The following is a 21261-nucleotide window of genomic DNA, read 5'->3' on the forward strand; positions in this document are numbered from 1 at the left end:
TCTGCCTTTAAAGGTAGCTTTCAATTTGTCTGTTTTTTTCTATTAAAATCAGCATCCCAAGAGATTAACTACATGTTAAATGTATGAATAAGTTCAAAATAATACCCCAAACAGTAGCCTGTAACAGTTCATTTGCACCAAGAAGAATGGTTATGGTTGTTTACCACACCTACTAATTTTTTTCCCCTTCCCTTTATTCCAAGCATTGTTTTTCCCTTATTACCAACTTGGGAGCTCATGATTTCCACTTAGAATTAACTTTACATCTGTTATAGTATAGATTTATTGTTCCTTTTACATAATAATTGATAAAACTTTTGGGGCGCCTGGGTGGCATCCGACTTCAGCCCGGGTCATGATCTCATCGTATGAGAGTTCAAGCCCTGCATCAGGCTCTCTGCTTTAAGCACAGAACCCACTTGAGATTCTCTGTCTCCTTATCTCCCTGCTCACTCTCTGTTTCTTAAAAATAAAAATAAAACATTTAAAAAAATAATTTAAAAAATTAACAAACTTTACATTTTTCTAATCATAATAGAATAATGAAGCTCTATATATAATTAAATATCTGTAACATAGGATTCGTTTTACTTTAAATTTAGATTATCATTCTCCCCTAAAATTTTAATGCAGAGACGTTTGTTTTTACTAGTTAATGGTCACATTGTTCAAAATTAAAGAGTGAATGGCAAAAAGCTTCACACCTGTCACTCATACACAGCTCTCCCTCCTCTCTAGAAATTACCACACTCAGGGCACCTGGGTGACACAGTTGGTTAAGTGTCTGACTCTTGGTTTTGGCTCAGGTCGTGATCTCACAGTTCATGAGTTCAAGCCCCGTGCTGGGATCTGTGCTGACAGCCCAGAGATGCAGAGCCTGCTTAGGATTCTGTCTCCCTCCTTCTCTTCCCCTCCCCGGCTGCCTTGCTCTCTTGCTCTCTCAAAAATAAATAAATATTAAAAAAAAAAAAAAAAAGAAATTACCACTTTTCAGTTTCTAGTATATCCTTCCAAATACCTTATGAATGGGCAAATATATGTATGTATTATTTTTCCCTTAGAAATTATTCCATACTTGAAACATTAAGTAGCATCCCCACTTTTTTCCTCAGCTGTGTAGCAACCCTGTGATTTAGCAACCCTGCATTTTTTTAGATTGGTTCAAATGTTTTGCTATTACAGACTGCTGATATGAGTAGCTTTGCATGAATATTGTACATATGAGCAAGTAAATATGTAGAATGTATTCCAACATGCAGGAGTTCAAGGTCAAAGTGTTTATAGCTTGTATAAATGTGAAAAATATTACTAAATTGTACTCCATAGAGATTGTAACAGCTTACCCTTCCATCAGCAATGTTAGAGGTCTTAAAATATTTTAAGACCAGGGGTGCCTGGCTGGCTCAGTTTGTAGGGCATGTGACTCTTGATCTCAGGGTGGTGAATTTGAGCCCCATGTTGGGCATAGATATTATAAGTAAACAAACAAATAAATAAATAAATCTCACCTAATAAGAATTCTAACAGTTAAAAAAAAGAATTTTAAGACAATAAAATTCTTAAAAATTTAAGAATTTGGGGGCAAACATTTCTTATAGCCCTAATTCATGTGCAAGTTAAATATGCAGAGATTATATATAGATGCTAAACTGAATTCGATTATAAAACCACTAGTGTTCATTTTTCAGAGTGACCTTTCAGAAGGAAAATTTTCTAGTAAATAATGTATAATAAAATTAAAATGGTACAGTTGTATTTTTTTAATCAAATTTATTCTATGACTTACTTGTTCCTTATATCCACAGTACCGTTTCTGAGACAGATGATATTATATTGTCTGCATATACAAATACAGTGTTCTGTTGCATGTTTTTCTTTTCTGATATATTTATTGAGGTACACTTAGGTACACAATGAAATACACAGATTTTAAGTGCTCAGTCCAGTGAGCTCACTCGAGGCAAGTGGGAGGGAACATGAAACATGCAGCCGCTTTGGAGAACTGTTTGCCAATTTCTGTTAAAGTTAAACATATATCTCCCCTGTGACCCAGCAATTCTGTTCGTGGGTATTTACCCAATTTACCCGAGAAATGGAAAGGTGTGTCCACAAAAAGACTTGTATAAGAATGTACCTAGTCATGATATCCAAATACCAGAAACAACCCAAATAGCCGTCAACAAGAAGATGGATAAATAAACTGAGGTATATTCGTAGGAGAACAGTACTGAGCAGTTAAAAAAAAATTACTGTTCTAAAAATGTAGGTAAATCTCAAAAACATTATGTCAAGTGAAAGAAGCCAGATTCAAAAGAGTTCTTACTTTATGATTACCTGTATATGAAATCCAAGAGCATCTGGGAGAATCTATTTCCTTGCTCATTCAGATTGTTGACTGAATTCAGTGCTTGTAGTTGTAGGACTGAGGTCCCTGTTTCTTTGTTGGTATCCCAGCTTCTAGAGGCCACCTGCATTCCTTGGCTTCCTCCACCTCCAAACCCAGTACCATGGGTCATATGCTCCTCACCTCAAATCTCTCGTTTCCTCTCCTACTGTTGTATCTTTCTCGGACCTATTTTTCTGCCTTTCTCTTCTACTTCTAAGGACTCATGTGGTTACACCAGGCCCATCCATGAAACATATTCAAAGGTACGTTCATATTCTCAGGTTGTAGGCATTAGGGCAAGGAAGTTTCTTTAATTATTTATTTATTTATTTTTTTTTTTTTTTTTTTTTTTTTTTTTGAGAGAGAGAGCAAGGGAGCATGAGCAAAGGAGGGGCAGAGGAAAAGGGAGAGAGAGAATCTTAAGCAGGCTCCATGCCCAGCACAGAGCCCAATGCCAGGCTGGATCTCACAACCATGAGATCCTGACCTGAGCTGAAACCAAGAGTCAGACACTTAACCAACTGAGTCACTCAGGTGTCCCAGCAAGGACATCTTAAAGGGGAGTGGCTCATTCTGCCTACCACATGGTTGGCTTGGGGAGACAGAATTTATTGAAAAAGGGGCAAGGGGCATCTTTTTGAAGTAATGGAAATGTTCTATATCTAGATCTAACATAGGTGTATATAATTGGCAAAATCCTTTAATTATAACTTCTATATTATTGCACTTTTGTAAGTGTACCTATAATTTGCTAATGAGTATTCATTTAGAAGCTACTATATGCTAGGCACTGTCTAAACAGTTTACATAATCATCTCTGCATTTTTTTTCTCCTCATACTCTGGTGTTATCATATACTAAATTTGCTTTAACTGATCTAGTTCAATAATGCAGCCTGGTGGAGAAGATGTTTTCAGGTACATTTTGTTCCACTTTATTGCCATTTTCCACTTGAATTTAAAGACCAAGGAGATTTCCCCCTGCAACAAAGTATAGTACACACATCTATCAATGTTAATACTCACCTAGTTACGGGAAACGTAAGAAAATAATAAATTCAATGGTTTATGGCTTTTTAGACATTCAGTAAATTCATTCATACTCAACAAGAATTTGTGGGAGTCCTTCTTACCAAGACACAGCTATAGGGATAAAGTCATAAGTGAAACAAGGTCCTGCTCTAATGGAGCTGACTTTCTAATCGAGGAGACAGACCAATATGTGAAAAATAGTTTGTGATAGTTGAGAAAAGCAATAACTTATTGGCCCCTTATCGTGTATCAGATGGGCAATGTTCCAAGCAACAAATACAGAATTACCCCCACTTTCTTGATGAGGAAACTAAGGCAGGAAAAGGTTAATTTAGCTTGCCCCAAGTCATACACCTAGTAAGTGGTAAAGTCAACTTTTCAAACCAGGCACTCCGGTTTCAGGACTAACACTCCGCTGGAGCACAACACAAGGATAGAGAGTAACATGGTGCTGGAGAATGGCCAAAGAGGATCTCCATGGAAGAAAACCTGAGAACCTGATTTAAGTAAGGAGGCAAACAATATCTAGAATTCTAGACTGTTCTACCCATACCCAGTGTTCTAGACTGAGCATCAAATGCAAGGCATCTGGGGCAGGAGGTGCTTAACATGCTAGAAGAGCAGGAAAACCAGTGGGAAAGCAAATCAGGCAGGTGGTGTGGTCAGGACACGGAAAGCCTGTAGAGGGCTTGGAGGAAGGGACTTACTGAGCTGATAGGTTTCAAGAGGATCAGCGTGGGAGAGTGACAGTGCAACCTTGAGGAGAGTTAGAAGGCTTTTGCCCAAGCCCCAGTGAGAGAGGATGGTGATTTGAACTATGTGACATGTTCATTGCCTCATATTTGTAAGTTTGCCATTTAAAGTAAAAAAAAAAAAAAAAAAATCAGACACAAACCCTTTCTTCAACACACTCGTTACAGCAGAGAAGATAAGATGAAAATAACTATAATTCAAGATTTGGAGAGATTTGGTGCCATAAGGGAGTGGTAAAATTCAGTATGGAGAGGTCACTTTTAGCTGAAGGAGGTGGCATTTGACAAATCTAAAGAACTGGTGGAAATAAGACGGCAAGGGGCTTAATTCCATCAGAGTGAACTGCGTAAACCCATTAGTATTTCAGTTTTGCATAATCATGGCTTTCCCATATGAAATTCTTAGGCCTGTGATTAGAAGGTTTAAGAGGAGGACGCTGAGGGTACTTGAATACCAGAGTACAAGTTAACCATAGACCTTTAGGTAATCCTATGGGGGCGTTATTGTCTAGCCCTGTAACAAACGTTAGCTAAATGATACATACTTTTCAAGTGGAGTGTCCCATTTGGGTTTGCTTTGATTTTCCATAGAAGCAAGATAGGAGTGCCTAATCTGAAAGGCTGCAAGTTGATACAGTGGGCTGGACACTGGCCTAGGAATCACCACAGCCGTGATCTAAGGGCTGGTCACTTGTTCTCAGATGTAAAATGATGGGGTTTGGATCCAGTGAACATAAGATTATCCCTTTGATTCCTATGAAATTAAGGCAATAGTTCTATTTATTTTTTATTTTCTTTTAAGGTTTATTTATTTACTTTGGGAGAGAGAGAGTGAAAGCAGGGAAGGGGCACAGAGAGAGGGAGAGGGAGGATCCCAAGGAGATCCACACTGCCAGCACAGAGCCTGACCCGGGGCTCAAATTCAAACCCTGAGATCATGACCTGAGCCCAAATCAAGAGTTGAATGCTTAACCTACTTAGACACCCGGGCGCCCGAGGACAATAGTTCTATTTTTTTATATAATTTTTTTAATGTATATTTTTGAGAGAGAGAGAAGCTTGATCGTGAGCAGATGGGGGCAGGATCGGGGAGTGGGGAAGAGGAGGGGGGGAAGGGAGCAGAGAGAGGCAGAGACCCAGAATCGGAACTCCCAGACTCCAGACTCTGAGCTGTCAGCACAGAACCCAACGCAGGGCTCGCACTCACGAGCCATCATGCCCTGAGCCAAAGTCTGTCACTTAACCAACTGAGCCACTCAGGGGCCCCAAGGCAATTGTTCTAAATTAATGTACGGGAACTTTTTTGTTAAAGGCACCTACCTATTTAGATAAAAGATGCATTAATGGCCTAATATGTATAAAGCAGAGTGGATGACGCAAAGAGGTCTGATAGGGCCTCTGTCCTTACAGGAAAGCAATAGTTACTGAGCATATAAAAATAAGTGAATGAGGGGTGTCTGGGTGACTCAGTCGATTAAGCATTGACTCTTGGTTTCTGCTCAAGTCATGATTTCTGCGCTCATGGGTTCAAGCCCCAAGTCAGGCTCTGCGCTGACAGTGCAGCTCCTGCTTGATGTTCTCTGTTATATATATATATATATATATATACACACACACATACATACACACACACATATATACACATATATATGTATATATATTGTATATATGTGTATATATATATGTATATATTGTATATATATTATATATGCATATATATGTATGTATATATATTATATACATACATATATATGTATATATATTGTATATATGTATATATATTGTATATATGTATATATATTGTATATATGTATATATATTATATATATACACATATATATATATGAGAAAGAAGAGATTGATGTTGGGAAAAAGACGAAGGAAATATCGCTCTGAGTTCAGAAGAGAAAGAAAACTCTCCCGGGAGATTAGAAAAACCTTTATTGAGAAGAAGGCATACATTGTTAATAGGAAAAATCAGTGGAATTCATGATGATTTTGAACTAGACTTGTCCTCATCCTGGCCACATGACAAAGCGGCTTAAACTCTGAGCTTCAGCTTCCTCAGGAGCATCACAGAGTTTTTGCAGGATCAGTGGCACCTTTCATCTACTCCCCACCTCTGACTCTACCCAACAGCTGATTGTAGAGTTCAGCTGGGCACCATTGCAAGACGTAACTTGTGCTGTAAAGCTTCTGCTCTGGACCAGCCCCCAGGTTACTTAGCCACAGTCTCAGAGCCTCAGGCTACACAGCTTTACTAGACTACTCACTCCACAAAGACTGACTACTGTGCAGAGGAAGTCAGATCACACCGGTAGTGGACTGCAGAAGAGAAGCCTGACTTCAGTTTCCAGGACTAGCACAGGCCCTCTCTCATTCTCCCTCACGCCTCTTTGGCCCTTCCTCTTCTTCACTCCCTTTTATCTGCCTCAGCCTTCTTGGCATCCCTTAACTCAGCACAGTAACTAAAGTTACTACAAGGACTGAAATTAGGCTTGGAGGCGCCTGTCTGACTCATCGGAGGAACGTGTGACTCCTGATCTCAGGGTCGTGGATTTGAGCCCCATGTTGGGCATAGAAATTACTTTAAAAAAAAAAACATAAACTTAAAATTTTTTTTAATGTTTGTTTATTCTTGAGAGAGAGAGCGACAGAGCCCGAGCAGCGGAGGGGCAGAGAAAGAGGGAGACACAGAATCCGAAGCAGGCTCTGAGCTGCTCAGGCTCCAGGCTCTGAGCTGTCAGCACAGAGCCTGACGCAGGGCTCGAACTCACAGACCGCGAGATCCTGACCTGAGCTGACGTCGAGTCGGACACTTAACCGACTGAGCCACCCAGCACCCCTCTTCCCTTTATTCTTAATGTTATATGCCAGCACAGCGTGTTATGGGATCAGTGTTTTGTTCATTTATTTTGCAGAGTGATCAGATGTGAATTCATGAAACTATGTTCTTTGGTCCTTGGAAGTTTTCTTGCATTGTTTATTTAACAGTATCCTCTGTGAATTTTCTCTGGTTTATTTTTCTGGAACTATTAGTTGTATATTAGACCTTGTGGAATGATCCTCTAATTTTCTTTTCTTTTCTATAGTCCATCTCTTTGTCTTTTTATCCTTTTTTCCCAGGAAATTTCTGTGACTTTCTCTTTCTTTTTTATTTTATTTTTTTTAATTTTTTTTTTTCCAACGTTTATTTATTTTTGGGACAGAGAGAGACAGAGCATGAACGGGGGAGGGGCAGAGAGAGAGGGAGACACAGAATCGGAAACAGGCTCCAGGCTCTGAGCCATCAGCCCAGAGCCTGACACGGGGCTCGAACTCACGGACCGCGAGATCGTGACCTGGCTGAAGTCGGACGCTTAACCGACTGCGCCACCCAGGCGCCCCTGTGACTTTCTCTTTCAAACCTATTGCATTTTTAATTTTTGCTGTCATATTTTTAAGCTTGCAGTGCTGTCTTATAAACTTACTTGTGGATGCATTATTTTTATTTTTCTGATGATATGGGTGGTAATTTTTTTTTATTTTTTAGCTTTCTACTTGAATTGCTTGTTCATTTGAAGTTTCTTTTTGTTTGTTTTGGTCTCTTTCTTTCAAGTTGGAGCATGTCCTCAAATGTCTGGTGCTCAATGGCTGGCTATTAATAGTTTTTGTTTGTTTGCTTATTTGTCTCTTATTTTATTTTTTTATACTTATTTATTTTTCCGAGAGAGAGAGACCACAGAGGAGGGGCAGAGAGAGAGGGAAAGAGAGAGCATTCAAAGCAGGCTCCACGCTCTCAGCACAGAGCCCAATGTGGGGCTCGAACCCACAAGTTGTGAGATCATGACCTGAGCTGAAGTCGAACATTTAACTGAACTGAGCCACCCAGGTGCCCCAGTTTGTTTGTTCTTTAAATGTTTATTTATTTTTGAGGGAGAGCACACCTGCACATGTGTGTGAGTGGGGGAGGGACAGAGAGAGAGGAGGACAGAGGATCTGTAGCAGGCTGTGTACTTACAGCAGACAGCCTGATGCAGGGCTCGAACTCACAAACCATGAGATAATGACCTGAGCCAAAGTTGGATGCTTAACCAACTGAGCCATTCAGGCGCCCCTGTATATTAATGATTAAGAGTAAAACACTAAAAGTGACTAGAAGCTCTGTGTCAGCATGCCAGCATGTCAAGTAATGAGCATCACTTTCAGGGTGACCCAGCCATTTCTTTGGGTAGTCTACCCATCAGTATTTTTGAGATTTTTCTTTTCTCTTGGGCAGGTCCACTCCCCAGAGAGGCAAGGCCTTATCTCATTTTGGAGGGTATAAGTTCAGCTACCTGCATTTAGGGGACTGAGTGGAAGAAAGGAACTAGAGGTCTCGCCATTTGGTGTGGAGAATTTTACTTCATCCTCTCTCAACTTGCCCAGCACCTGAATCCAGAGTTCCTTTAGTTCAGCCTCTCCAAACATAAACTTCCAGTCAGCTGGGACCAGAAAGATGCTGTGCTCTCATTGCACTCAAATGCGTAGGAGGGAATCAACTAATTCTGTTTCAGCTCCACCTACACCACCACTTTCATAGGCTCCTGGTACTCCCCATTCCTGAAACCTGCCGGAGCCTATAGCAAGATTCGGTTTGCTTCTTGGTTTCCCACCACTAGCTTAGATTTCAACTTTCTTGGGCTCTCTGGTACTTCCATTACCACTTTTTGATTTGCTTTCCTGCTTCCAAAATGTTGGCATTATTGTCTCCTCACCTATCCTTGAGAGTTACGCGTTTTACTGTCTTCAGGGAGAAACAGAGACTATGTATATTCAGTCTGTCATGTTAAACCACTATTCCCTCAGTGAACCATCGCCTTCTGTTTTCTGAGACACCTCTGAGACAACACTGATCTCCAACTTCTCTGATCTTATTGCCCAATTTTCTTAACGGACTTCTCCCATTTGGTTCAATTTTAAATATGGAGTGCCCCAGGGCTTGCTCTTGGCATCTAGGCTTCTTTACATTCCTTCTCTGGATGACCTCCTCTGTGTTAGGATTTAAATACCATTTACAGCCAAAGACTTAAGCTCCCTCCCTGGGCTCTGCCTAGTGGACCTCTCCTCCCCCATACCTTTAAGCATTCCAAATGTAGCAGAATTCTTGATCTCCTACTCACAACCTGCCACCCATTAAAAGCTGCTCCTCTCTTAGTCTTTCTGTTTCAGTTACTCAGGTCAAAACCTGGGAGTTACACTTTACTTATTATTATTTAAAGTTTTATTCATTAAGTAATCTCTACATCCAATGTGGGGCTTGAACTCAAGACCCTGAGATCAAGAGTCGCATGCTTATCTGACTGAGCCAGCCAGGCGCCCCTGGGAATTACCCTTGACTCCATTTTCTCTCACTCCCAAGTATGTAAACCATCAAGACCCAGCAATAGTCTTTTTTTTTTAATAGATTTTTTTAATGTTTTATTTTTATTTTTGAGAGGGAGACAGAGTGCAAGTGGGGGAGGGTCAGAAAGAGAGGGAGACACAGAATCCAAAGCAGGCTCCAGGCTCCAGGCTCTGAGCTGCCAGCCCAGAGCCCAATACTGGGCTTGAACTTACGACCCTGAAATCAACAGTCGCATGCTTACCTGACTGAGCCACCCAAGCGCCCCTCCTACAATAGTTTCTTAATGGCTCCTCTGGCTGTTCTTTTCCTTCCTCCTGCTTCCCTCCTCCTCCCCACCTACGTACATTATCTCCACAGAAACTTAGGTAATCTTTTTGAAAGATGGATTATGCCACAGTTTGGCTTGAAACCCTCCAAAAGCTTGCACTGCATTTACATAGCCCAGACTCTTTACCTTGCTTTACAAAGACTTGTGTAATTTTATTCTTTCTAATTTCTTCAATCTCATTTTCACTCTATCCCCCATACTCTAGCTACACGCTTTTCTGAATATGACAAATTCATTGCTATCCCTGGGTATTTAAAAGGCTATTTCCTCTATCTGGAATGTTCTCCTTCTTGTCATTTAAACCTCACCTTAACCTAGGAATTATGTCACCTTCTCAGACCATCCCTGACTACCAAGTCCAAGGTAGCTACCAAGTTACTCTATTTATATCACTTTCTTTTCATTCTCTGCCTAGCACTTAGTAGTATCTGACTTTTCTTTTTTTCACCTTGTTTACTTATTTACCTGTTCTCTCTCTCTCTCCCTCTCTCTCTCTCTCTGTCTCTCTCTCTTTCTCTTTCTATCTCCCTCTTACTGGAGTATAAGGTTTGTGAGAATGAGGATCTTCTCTGTTTTGTTCAGAGATATATTCCTAGCACTTAGAACAGGGCCTGGTATGTAGTCAGCCCTATTAACTTGGCCAGAGGAGAGAACATTGAGTTCATTGACTTCAGGCTGTATAGTTAGTTCACTTAGGAGAAAGACACACACATTTTTAAATATTGTAAAGAAAGGAGGTGATCCATGGTACTTAATGCTAATTAAGCAAAACAAAACAAAACAAAACCCAAAACTAGCATATTGAATGAGTCTATAGGTATGTACATAGTTGGCAAGATTTCTCAACTCTGGCTCTACCAGACTATTGACATTTTGGGCTGGATAATTATTTGTGTATGTGTTTGGGAGGGTGGGAGCTGTTCTATGCATTGTAGGAAAAGCTGTGGGAACTGTTCCAGATTAAAGGAAGCTAAATGCAACATCTGGCTCTAGACTGCATCCTCTACTGGAGGAGGGAAGATGCTGTAAGTGACATTATTAGATCAACTGACAAATCTGGAATATAAACTAGGTTGCATTTAATATTGTAATAAAGTAAACTTATGGGGCACCTCAGTTGATTAAGCTGCTGACACTTGATTTTGGCTCAGTTCATGATCTCAGGTTCATGAGATTGAGCCTTGAGATAGGCTTTGTGCTGATAGCTCTGAGCCTGCTTGGGATTCTCTCTCTCCCTCTCTCTGTGCTCTTCACCTGCTCATGTGCATGCACATGTGCGCTCTTTCTCTAAAAATAAACATTAAAAACAGTATACTTATGAAATTGATAACTGTATTGTGGTAATATATGAGAATATCCTTTTTTCTTAGGAAATGTGCACCAAAGAATTAAGGGATAAAGGGCCCTAAGTATGTATAACTTACCATCCAATGTTTCAGGAAGAAACAAATTTTTCATAGAGTTTATTAATTTTGAGACAGAGAGAGAGAGAGAGAGAGAGAGAGACTGCAGGCAGGAAAGGGGTAGAGAGAGGAAGAGAGAATCCCAAGAAGGCTCTGTGCTGACAGCAAGGTCAATTTTGCAAATCCCGAGATCATGACCTGAGCCGAAATCAAGAGTCAGAGGCTTAACCAGCTGAGCCACCCACCCAGGTGCCCCAGGAAGAAAATGTTTATATACAGTGAGACATAGAGATATATATAGAAAGAGAGAAAAATAAATGATAAAGCAAATGAAGTAATATGTTAAGGGTACTTGAATCTGGGCAAAAGGTATATGTATGTTCTTTGTAATAATTTTGTTTGCAACTTTCCTAAATTTGAAATCATTTTCAAATAAAAAGCTAAAATAAAAGATTGGCTTTGGGAAGCAATTGGATTAAAGTAATCTGGCGGGTTAAAAAGCTGACAATATTGTTTTTAATGTTTACTTATTTTTGAGAGAGAGAGAGTGAGTGAGTGAGTGGGGGAGGAGCAGAGCGAGAGGGAGACACAGACTCCAAAGCAGGGGCCAGGCTCCGAGCGGCCAGCACAGAGCCTTACGGGGGGCAGGGGTTCGAACCCACGAACTGTGGGATCCTGACCTGAGCCGAAGTGGGACGGTAAACCGACTGAGTCACCCAGGCGCCCCGAAGCTGACAATATTCTTAACATACAATTTGTGCTGTGGAAACTTCAGGGATCCAAAAAATAGCCAAAGTTTCGTTCCCACGTAATTCATTTTGTGATCCTGGGAAAGTCACCCAAACCCTCTCTGAGCTTCAGTTCCTCCACCCCAGGAATGAAAACAAATGAAAGATATTCAAATCAAATGAAAGAATGTATTTTAAAGCCTTTTCTGCTACAGTCCACAGCAGAAGAGGAAAGTGTGTAACAATAAGCAAGATTAGAGCCATAACCGCTTCTCAGTTTCTCCAACTCTTGCTGCCCCACTGGCACTTTTCAGAGGCCACCAGCCACTCCCTGGGCGAGCTCCCGCTGCCCTCAAGGTCTCCTCTCCAGGCCGGCGGCACACTGCCTGCTCGCCTCTCCAGGTGGCAGCACAGCTGCCAGAGAGCAGAGGCCTGGCCCCGCCCCCTCTCGAACGTCTCCGCGGGATCGCCCAGGAAACGCATTCTCGGAGGAACAGGCAGCCGCCAATGGGAAGGGAGCGAGTGCCACGAACAGACCAATGAGGAGGGAGCAGTGCGGGGTTTAAACGTGAGGCTGGGTACTGCTCCTCCCGGCGTGCTGCGGTGGAACGACTGTTGGTCTGCGGTGCGTTCAGGTCCCCGGCTCTTCGGTGGCTCCCGTGCTCTGCTTCTCCCCGTTGAGCTGCTGCCTGGTGAAGAGGAAGCCATGGCGCTCCGGGTCACCAGGGTGAGCTGCTGCGGACGATGAACAAACGCGGCCTTCCTGGCTTGCTGCGTGTCCTCGCATCCTCTGTGGCCTGCCGGAGGCTCTCGAGCGGACCAGGGCAGCGATTTGGGGAGGAGGACGGGGGTGGGGGGGATCGGTGGGCCCCTGGCTTGGTGGGGGAGTTAGGTGGACCGACGGAGAGAGGAAGAGAACTGGACCAGCCTTGGATAAATGCTTGCCGCGAGTGGGGAGGGCGATGGAGGGTCCACAGGAAACCTCTTTTAAAATGTGATAGAGGGCCCCAGAGCCGACACCCAACAACCTCATAATCCCCTTCCCGGAGAGAAAATGCCTGGAATTGCAGGCTTTTCTATTTCCTTTCAAATGTAAATTCGTGGAATTTTAGGGTCGGCCGGGACTAAACCGACCACCCCTGAATAGATGAGTGAAGAGGTTCTGGGAAGAAATTGACATGTCACAACCGAAGGGTAGATCCTGAACCCCGGTTTTCCTTGGGAACCCTTTTTTTACAGCCAACTTTTGTCCTGAGAGCCTCTCTCTTGCCCCACCTTAATTGACCCTTGACTTACTCCGCTCTGATTGGGCCAGCTCTGAAAGTGGTCTTGTTTCTTTCAGAACACGAAAGTTAATGTTGAAAATAAGGCAAAGATCAGTATGGCAGGCGCAAAGCGCGTGCCTCTGGCCACTGTTGCAGCCTCCAAGCCGGGACTGAGGCCAAGAACAGCCCTCGGAGACATTGGTAACAAAGTCAGTGAACAGCCACAAGCCAAATTGCCTCTGAAAAAGGTAACTATCTCTTCCTGATCTAACTTCTCTGTAAGAGTCCACCTTACAGCTGTGACCCTTGATGCAGAAACAGTTCATTTTCTTCTTTCATCCACAGGAAGCAAAAACTTTGGCTCCTGGAAAAGTTATTGCTAAAAAAATACCAAAACCTCTGGACAAAGCACCCGAGCCTGTGTCTGTACCTGTGCCAGAACCAGAGCCAGAACATGAGCCTGTTAAAGAAGAAAAGCTTTCTCCGGAGCCTATTTTGGTAAACTTACTTTGGTTTGGTTGTTTCTTTCCCTCATTTAATAATAACGTGGAATCAGTGTTTGAACAAATAGTAATAATAGTAACATTTATAGAGTGCTTAGCAGGAGGTAGCCTCTGCACTTCAAATACATTTAACTCCCTCAATCTTTAATTTTTTTTTTAATGTTTATTTGTTTTTGAGAGAGAGAGTGTGTGAGCGAGGGAGAGGCAGAGAGAGGGGGAGACACAGAATCCGAAGCAGGCTCTGGGCTCTGAGCTGTCAGCACAAAGCCTGATGCGGAGCTCAAACCCACAAACCCAGAGATCATGACCTGAACCAAAGTCAGACGCTTAACCAACTGAGCCACCCAGGTGCCCCATAACTCACCCAATCTTTGTATGGACTCTCTTACTTGTATTACTACCTCTACTTTTTAGATAATGGCTTAGAGAAGTATTAGGTAAATTTTCTAGAGTCACACATCTGATCACACATATGGACTTAAACCCAGGCCATCTGGCTTCAGAACCTAGGCTCTAAATCATTTTGTTATCCTGCCTCCCCCCTCTTTTATTTATTTATTTTTTTTTTAATTTTTTTATTTTTTTTTAAAGTTTATTTGAAAGAGAAAGTTCTCTCAAAGGGGCAGAGAGAGGGAAAGAGAATCCCAAGCAGGCTCCATGCTTTCAATGTGGAGCGCACTGCGGGGTCAAACCCTCGAACCATGAGATCATGACCTGAGCCAAAATCAAGAGTTGTTGGAAGCTTAAGAGACTGAGACACCCAGGAGCCCCTCCCGCTCTTTATTAATGGTATTGATTTATCATCTGTGCATGGATCAGAGATTTTGCTGTCTTTGGTACAAGCCATCTGACCAGAATTTGTTGACTGAAATAGATGATCTTGAATCCTTTTACTCCCTAATGTGGCCACTGAATACATTTGGCCTCAAAAACTAAAATTAAGAACTTAACTAAACATCAGTCATGTAAATATATCCACTCCTTCGAAGGAGAAACAGGGCACCTAAAAGGGGCTTTGCTGAATTTACAATGAACTGCATTTAATGAAGCTCTAATTTTATAAGAATACTTTTTTTTTTTTTCTTCAGTGTTTGAGACAGCACATGAGAGAGAGCAGGGTAGGGGCAGAGAGAGAGGGAGAGACAGTGAATCCCAAGCAGGCTCTGCACTGAGAGTGCAGGGCTCGATGTGGGGCTCGAACCCATACACTGGAGATGACCTGAGCCAAAGTCGGACGCTTAACAGACTGAGCCACCCAGGTGCCCCTACAATGGCATCTTTAAATTAAAAAACAAAAAGTAGGTGCCCCTGGGTGGTTCAGTCAATTGAGCATCCCACTCTTGATTTCTGCTCAGGTCCTAGGATCTGCCAGGGTGGTGGGATCAAGCACAGGCTCCACTCCTAAATAAAAAATTGCATGCATACATACATACATACATACATACATACATACAAAACAAAGTAGTTAAAACCAGTTGAGAAAATGATCTGTAAAAGTCATTCAGCCTAGCCCCTTATATCTAAGGGTGGGAGATCTGAGGCTGTTGCTTTAGTATTAACATTCTGGACATGACACATGAAACCTATAGCATGTACAGTCATACCAACTATGTGTGGTTTCCTTGAAAGTCCCATACTGATGGTCTTTGCTGTCCCACTTATTTAAAAAAGGCCTTTCTTACCCTCACACTCTTTTAGCTAGTAATCTTTTCATCTTTCAAAACAGCTCAAACGTCAACTCCTGAAATTTTCCCTAACTTTCCCCACCCCTGTTCTTAGACTCTTATCTCCTCATTTTATTTACTTCTGTCTTCTAAATTCAAATCCCTTTGGGGTGCCTGGGTGGCTCAGCCACTTGAGTGATCGACTTCGGCTCAGGTCCTGATCTCACTGTTTGTGAGTTCAAGCCCCATGTCGGGCTCTGTGCTGACAGCTCTGAGCCTGGAGCCTGCTTGGGATTCTGTGTCTCCCTCTCTCTCTTCCCCTCCCCCACTCATGCTCTGTCTCTCTCTGTCTCAGAAATAAACATTAAAAAATAAATTAAAAAATAGATAGATAGATTCAAATCCCTTTGAGGACACTGTAAAGACCATGTCTTGCACAGGGCTTGACTAGAAGAACATGATCAATGAATGTTTGAACAAAGGGGAAACTGGAGCTTGAAGGAAATGGTTAATGATAACGAATGAACTCTGTTAGTCCTTGGTAGTCAGGACAGACATTGTGTTTTCCTGGGCAGTGAGAAGCAGTCCATGTTTTGAAATGAAGACAAAAGACTCATTCATTTGGATTGACTTCACATGACACTGATAAACAGATTTGTTATTTACTCATTTCCTTTAGAAGAAAGTCTAACATGTGATTTTGTTTGCTTTTTCTCTGTTTTACCCATTCGTGTCGAGGTTCTACTGATTTCAAAGTGGCTCATTCTGTTTGGGCATTTCACTTTTGTATTAATCATGTCCTAAAGAGAAACTGAATTAATTTGAAAAGAAACTAATTTTCCTTTAAGGAAATGAATTGTGAATTATAAGTTTCTTTAGCAGTTGGTCTGTTGAATTGGTACCAATAATTGGGCCTTCATTCCCGGATGGTATGCTTCTCTTTGCTATTATTTCAAAAGGTTTCTCTATTTCAAGGTTGATACTCCGTCTCCAAGCCCAATGGAAACGTCTGGCTGTGCCCCTGCAGAAGAATATCTGTGTCAGGCTTTCTCTGATGTAATTCTTGCAGTGAACGATGTGGATGCAGAAGATGGAGCTGATCCAAACCTTTGTAGTGAATATGTGAAAGATATTTATGCTTATCTGAGACAACTTGAGGTCTGTATTACTTCCAGAATATTTGTTTTTTCTAAATGGTGCTTAGCTTTATTAAAGATATTTTACTTTGTTTACAAGAATTCAAGCAGGATGTAAGTAGCGTTTCTTAACAGATGCCACTTGGAAATTCTTCTTCATGGGGTACCAAAAATCAAGTCCCCAGACAAGCCAAGGATATCTTTTGTTTGCCATTTTGGACAGAGAAAATTCAAAGTGACCCTGGGTACTGCCCGAATGCTTTTTTTTTTCTCTCTTTTTCAAAAAAAATTTTTAATGTTTATTTTTAAGAAAGAGAGTGCAAGTTGGGGAGGGGCAGAGAGAGAGGGAGACATAGAATCTGTAGCAGGCTCCAGGCTCTGAGCTGTCAGCCTAGAGCCTGATGCAGGCCTCAAACTCAACGAACCACGAGATCATGACCTGAGCCAAAGTCAGATGCTTAACCAACTCAGCCACCCAGGTGCCCCCAGAACCCTAATGAATGCCCATAGGTTAAGGATGGGCAATTCCCAGGCTCTGTGTTTGAGGATTAGAGGCAGGAGGTAGGCCGTAATGGAGAATATGCCGAAAAACTATAACCACCAGCAACACAAGGCACTTTGGGTCCTTGTGGCTGATGTGCATGTAACACCAGGGAAATTTTTGTGTCTGAGAGTACAATAAAAAAGTTTTTGGTTTTCTTCCACTTCATATCACTTCTGAAACTTCATATTAGTGGCATATGCCCTCTGCTCCTCCTGCCTGCCAAAACAAGGAAGGATTCTGTATGCTAACAAAAAAGCAAACAAGCACATTTACCCAGTTGTGTGTTTATAAGGCATTCTCTTCTTTCAGCACCATTTAACATCTTTTCTCTCTTGTCTGGTTCTTCTGGGCATCCAAAAGATTTTCTATACAATTGTTCTGTAAGAAGACTTCCTTGCCAGGACCAGGCTTCCACTTTGGGTTTCATCTCCCTTTTTAAAGTTTTCTAACTTTGGTGGGGTGGGTTTAGCAGATGTATGTGTTGGTCCTTGATGGTTCATTCTTTTTACCTATGGTGTGTTGAGGGTTTAACTCCTACAGCAGGAGAGTGGTAGCATATAGGTTCCAGCTGATCTGGAAAATAGCTGGTGCTATTTTTCTCTACTTCATAAACCTCAGGTTCTGGGTTTATAGTCTTAAGTGAAAAGATCTGAGATGATGGCAAGATATCTTGGGGTTGAAGTGATTACAGAGTGTGGGCAGGTAACAGTGATGGTAAGTTGAACTTAGTGAGATCTGCCAATATGAAAAACCTGTCAAACTGCCCTATTTAATGTTTGCTTTCTTCCTCAGTGATAGAGCTGTTTGTAGTGACAGTATGAAGAATTAAGTTGACACCTGTTAGAGATCCTAAATGCTCCATTACTGTTCTGTGATGACTAATATTTCTGATCAGAAATGTCACAGGGAGTCTTGCTTCTAAAGGATAATCAGCATTCTTTTGCAGGAAGAGCAAGCAGTAAGACCAAAATACCTACTGGGTCGTGAAGTCACTGGAAACATGAGAGCCATCCTAATTGACTGGCTAGTACAGGTTCAAATGAAATTCAGGTTACTGCAGGAGACCATGTACATGACTGTTTCCATTATTGATCGGTTCATGCAGGTGAGCATAATTCAGTACCTGAGGGTTCTCCATTCTAGGGTTCTAGCTGAGTCCTAAGAAACAAACTTCTCCGGCTAACATCTGTCTTGTGGGGTAGAGTGTCATTAATTGAGATTTTGCTATTAGAATGTTTTTTCCCATGTTCCCTTCATAGCTATGTTGTCTCTTTTTTTTCAAGTACATATTAGTTGTTCATCAGGTTGGAATTCCCATTGCAGAATAATTGTGTACCCAAGAAGATGCTGCAGCTGGTTGGTGTCACTGCCATGTTTATTGCAAGTAAATATGAAGAAATGTACCCTCCAGAAATTGGTGACTTTGCCTTTGTGACTGACAACACTTACACCAAGCACCAAATCAGACAGATGGAAATGAAGATTCTAAGATCTTTAAATTTTGGTCTGGGCCGCCCTCTACCCCTACATTTCCTTCGGAGAGCATCTAAGATTGGAGAGGTACAGATTTCTTGGATAATCTTTAGTATGGGACATTATGAAATATTGCTAATCACAAAGATCTGATTCACCTGACTTATAACTCTACATGAGGAAGACACCAAGATGTTCTTTATTTCCAGTCAGGCTATGTATTAATGTTTGCATTGAGGCTTTCCATGGGTAGTTGAATTTGACAGTTTAAAAAAAATTTTTTAATGTTTATTTTGAGAGAGATATAGCGGGAGTGGGGGAGGGGCAGAGAGAGAGAGAGAGAGAGAGAGACACACACAATCGGAAGCAGGCTCCAAGCTCCCAACTGTCAGCACAGAGCCCGACGTAGGGCTTGATCTCACAAACTGTGAAATCATGACCTGACCCGAAGTCAGATGCTCAACCGACCGAGCCATCCAGGCACCCCAGCATTTGAGAGTTTATAGACAAATACTTGTAATGATAGTTAAGGGTATACTGGTTATTGCCATAACAGAATTCTGACAAAAGCTCAGAGACCTGTGGGTTTTGTTTCAGGTTGATGTTGAGCAACATACTTTGGCCAAATACCTGATGGAGCTAACTATGCTGGATTACGATATGGTGCACTTTCCTCCTTCTCAGATTGCAGCAGGAGCTTTTTGCCTAGCACTAAAAATTCTCGACAATGGTGAATGGGTAAGCTCTTCCCGCAGACTTACATTACCCGAAGCTTTTAAATTTTAAGTGATGTTTGTGCTAATACTGGACTGTTTTCATTAAAGGACAATTCAAATGATTTCTAAAAATAGAGCATCGACTGAGAGAATGATTAAAAATGTTATCTTGTTTACTATGTGTTCATAAGATATTCCCACTTCGTTACCTAATTTCACCTTACACAGATGAAGACTCTCAGGCAGGTCAAATGACATGCTAGAAGTCCATTCATACTCCCTGATTCTACACATATTTCTCCTATGTGCCATGTGCTACCCTAGGCCTTAGGAGTAGTATTAGGTATGCGAATGTTGGTGTCCAACAATTTGGAGCCCAGCTTTGGAGGGTACACTAGTCAGCAATTAAAGAAGTTTAATGAGGTTTGAGCACATTAGTGTATAATAGGTTTAATAAGTACAGGGTCCTGGAGAAGCATGAAAGAAGAGTATTTGGGGAAGAAGGCATCTTAAATTTATCTTAAATTGTAGTTATAATCAGTCCTACAGAATCCCTCTTCCTACCCCCTACTCTTGACTAACTTACAGAAATTTTCTGAGAACCATTCTTCGTGAGCATTTCTAACATTAACTTTTGTTGCCGTAGACACCAACTTTACAGCATTACCTGTCATACACTGAAGAATCCCTTCTAAATGTTATGCAACACCTGGCTAAGAATATAGTCATGGTGAATCGTGGGCTTACAAAGCACATGGTAAGTCAGGGGCATTGTAAGATGTTGGGAGGACAAGTGAAAATACTTAAGACTTCAAGTCTGTAAATGAATAGTTTATTTTCAAGGAGTTGATTTTTTTTTATATATAATGTTATTGTTTTAAGTGTATTAATACTTGAGAGAGAGAGAACACCAAGAGAATGAGGGGGGAGGGAGAGAGAGAACACCAAGCAGACTCCACGCTGGCAATGGTGTGGAGCCCAACACAGGGCTCTGTCCCACAAATTCTGAGATCCGTGACCTGAGCCAAAACCGAGGCGCTTAACCAACTGAGCCACCCAAGTGCCCTTGGAATTATTTTAAGTGACTCTCTGTACTATTGGGTCTCACAGTGTTTTCCTTTTTCCCTTCATTAATTGTTATGCTTTTGTCTTCCAGACTATCAAGAACAAGTATGCCACATCTAAGCATGCTAAGATCAGCACTCTAGCACAACTAAATTCTGCACTAGTTCAAGATTTAGCCAAGGCTGTGGCAAAGGTGTAACTTGTAAACTTGAGTTGGAGTACTATAATAACTACAAATAAAATTGGCACCATGTGCCATCTGTACATATTATATGTTACGTTTACTTACTTTTAATAAAGTTTGTGGTCCTTTTTATTTCTTACACCTTAACTCATTTGAATGTGGCTACTTCCTACTCAAGGGTAACCAAAAAGGTGTATTAAAGATACGATGGGGAATATAAAAAGTGCTTTCAGTTTATTGGGACCTAGCACATATATATAATTGTTACTTGTGTGGTGTTTGTTTTATGTACCTGGCTTTGCATTCTTGTATGAATTACTATGGTCATGAAGGCATTTAAAGCTGTTCTCTAGGGCATACTGCATGTAAGCCCAATTATCTTGGAGAATATGCTGCCTTATTCTGTCAAAGATCTGCCACCTTACCCCTAGTCCTCCTGTTTTCTGTTTCTTGTGGTGGTTGCTGCCATAATTCTAAGTAGTTTTTACTTCTACCACTATTTCTTAAACTATCAACTTTTTTATTTGCAAAAATAAGAACTTTATATTCTACACTTTTTCACTTTCTTGATCAAATAAAAGCAGATCCTCAAAACACATAAAAGTATCTAAAAAAAAGTTAATTTACTCCCCACCCCCTACTCTTACAGCTCAATCCCATCCATCTGAAGGCACCAACAACAGTTTGGGGTGTATCCTTCTTTGCTTCTATAAATACA

At 41.4% G+C, this 21261-nt stretch overlaps 1 protein-coding gene across 1 annotated transcript; it reads left to right on the forward strand.

The window, feature by feature from the left end:
- The first annotated feature begins 12497 nt into the window (after positions 1–12497).
- CCNB1 (cyclin B1) lies at positions 12498–20690 on the forward strand. Its single transcript, XM_015074557.3, has 9 exons — positions 12498–12720; positions 13336–13506; positions 13604–13756; positions 16401–16583; positions 18052–18210; positions 18429–18665; positions 19176–19316; positions 19941–20051; positions 20451–20690. Exons 1-9 carry the CDS (start codon positions 12700–12702, stop codon positions 20556–20558), a joined length of 1284 nt encoding a protein of 427 aa, XP_014930043.1. The 5' UTR covers positions 12498–12699; the 3' UTR covers positions 20559–20690.
- The last annotated feature ends 571 nt before the right edge of the window (positions 20691–21261 follow it).

The sequence above is a fragment of the Acinonyx jubatus genome, chromosome A1, assembly GCF_027475565.1.
Source record: "Acinonyx jubatus isolate Ajub_Pintada_27869175 chromosome A1, VMU_Ajub_asm_v1.0, whole genome shotgun sequence".
Taxonomy (NCBI): Eukaryota; Metazoa; Chordata; class Mammalia; order Carnivora; family Felidae; genus Acinonyx; species Acinonyx jubatus.

Bases quoted from the DNA above. Each gene is read 5' to 3' on its own strand.
- CCNB1 (XM_015074557.3), top strand. From the start codon at position 12,700: ATGGCGCTCCGGGTCACCAGG. The intron at 13,507-13,603 runs GTAACTATCTCT...TTTCATCCACAG, and splicing joins CCAAATTGCCTCTGAAAAAG to GAAGCAAAAACTTTGGCTCC. The intron at 19,317-19,940 runs GTAAGCTCTTCC...TTGTTGCCGTAG, and splicing joins TTCTCGACAATGGTGAATGG to ACACCAACTTTACAGCATTA.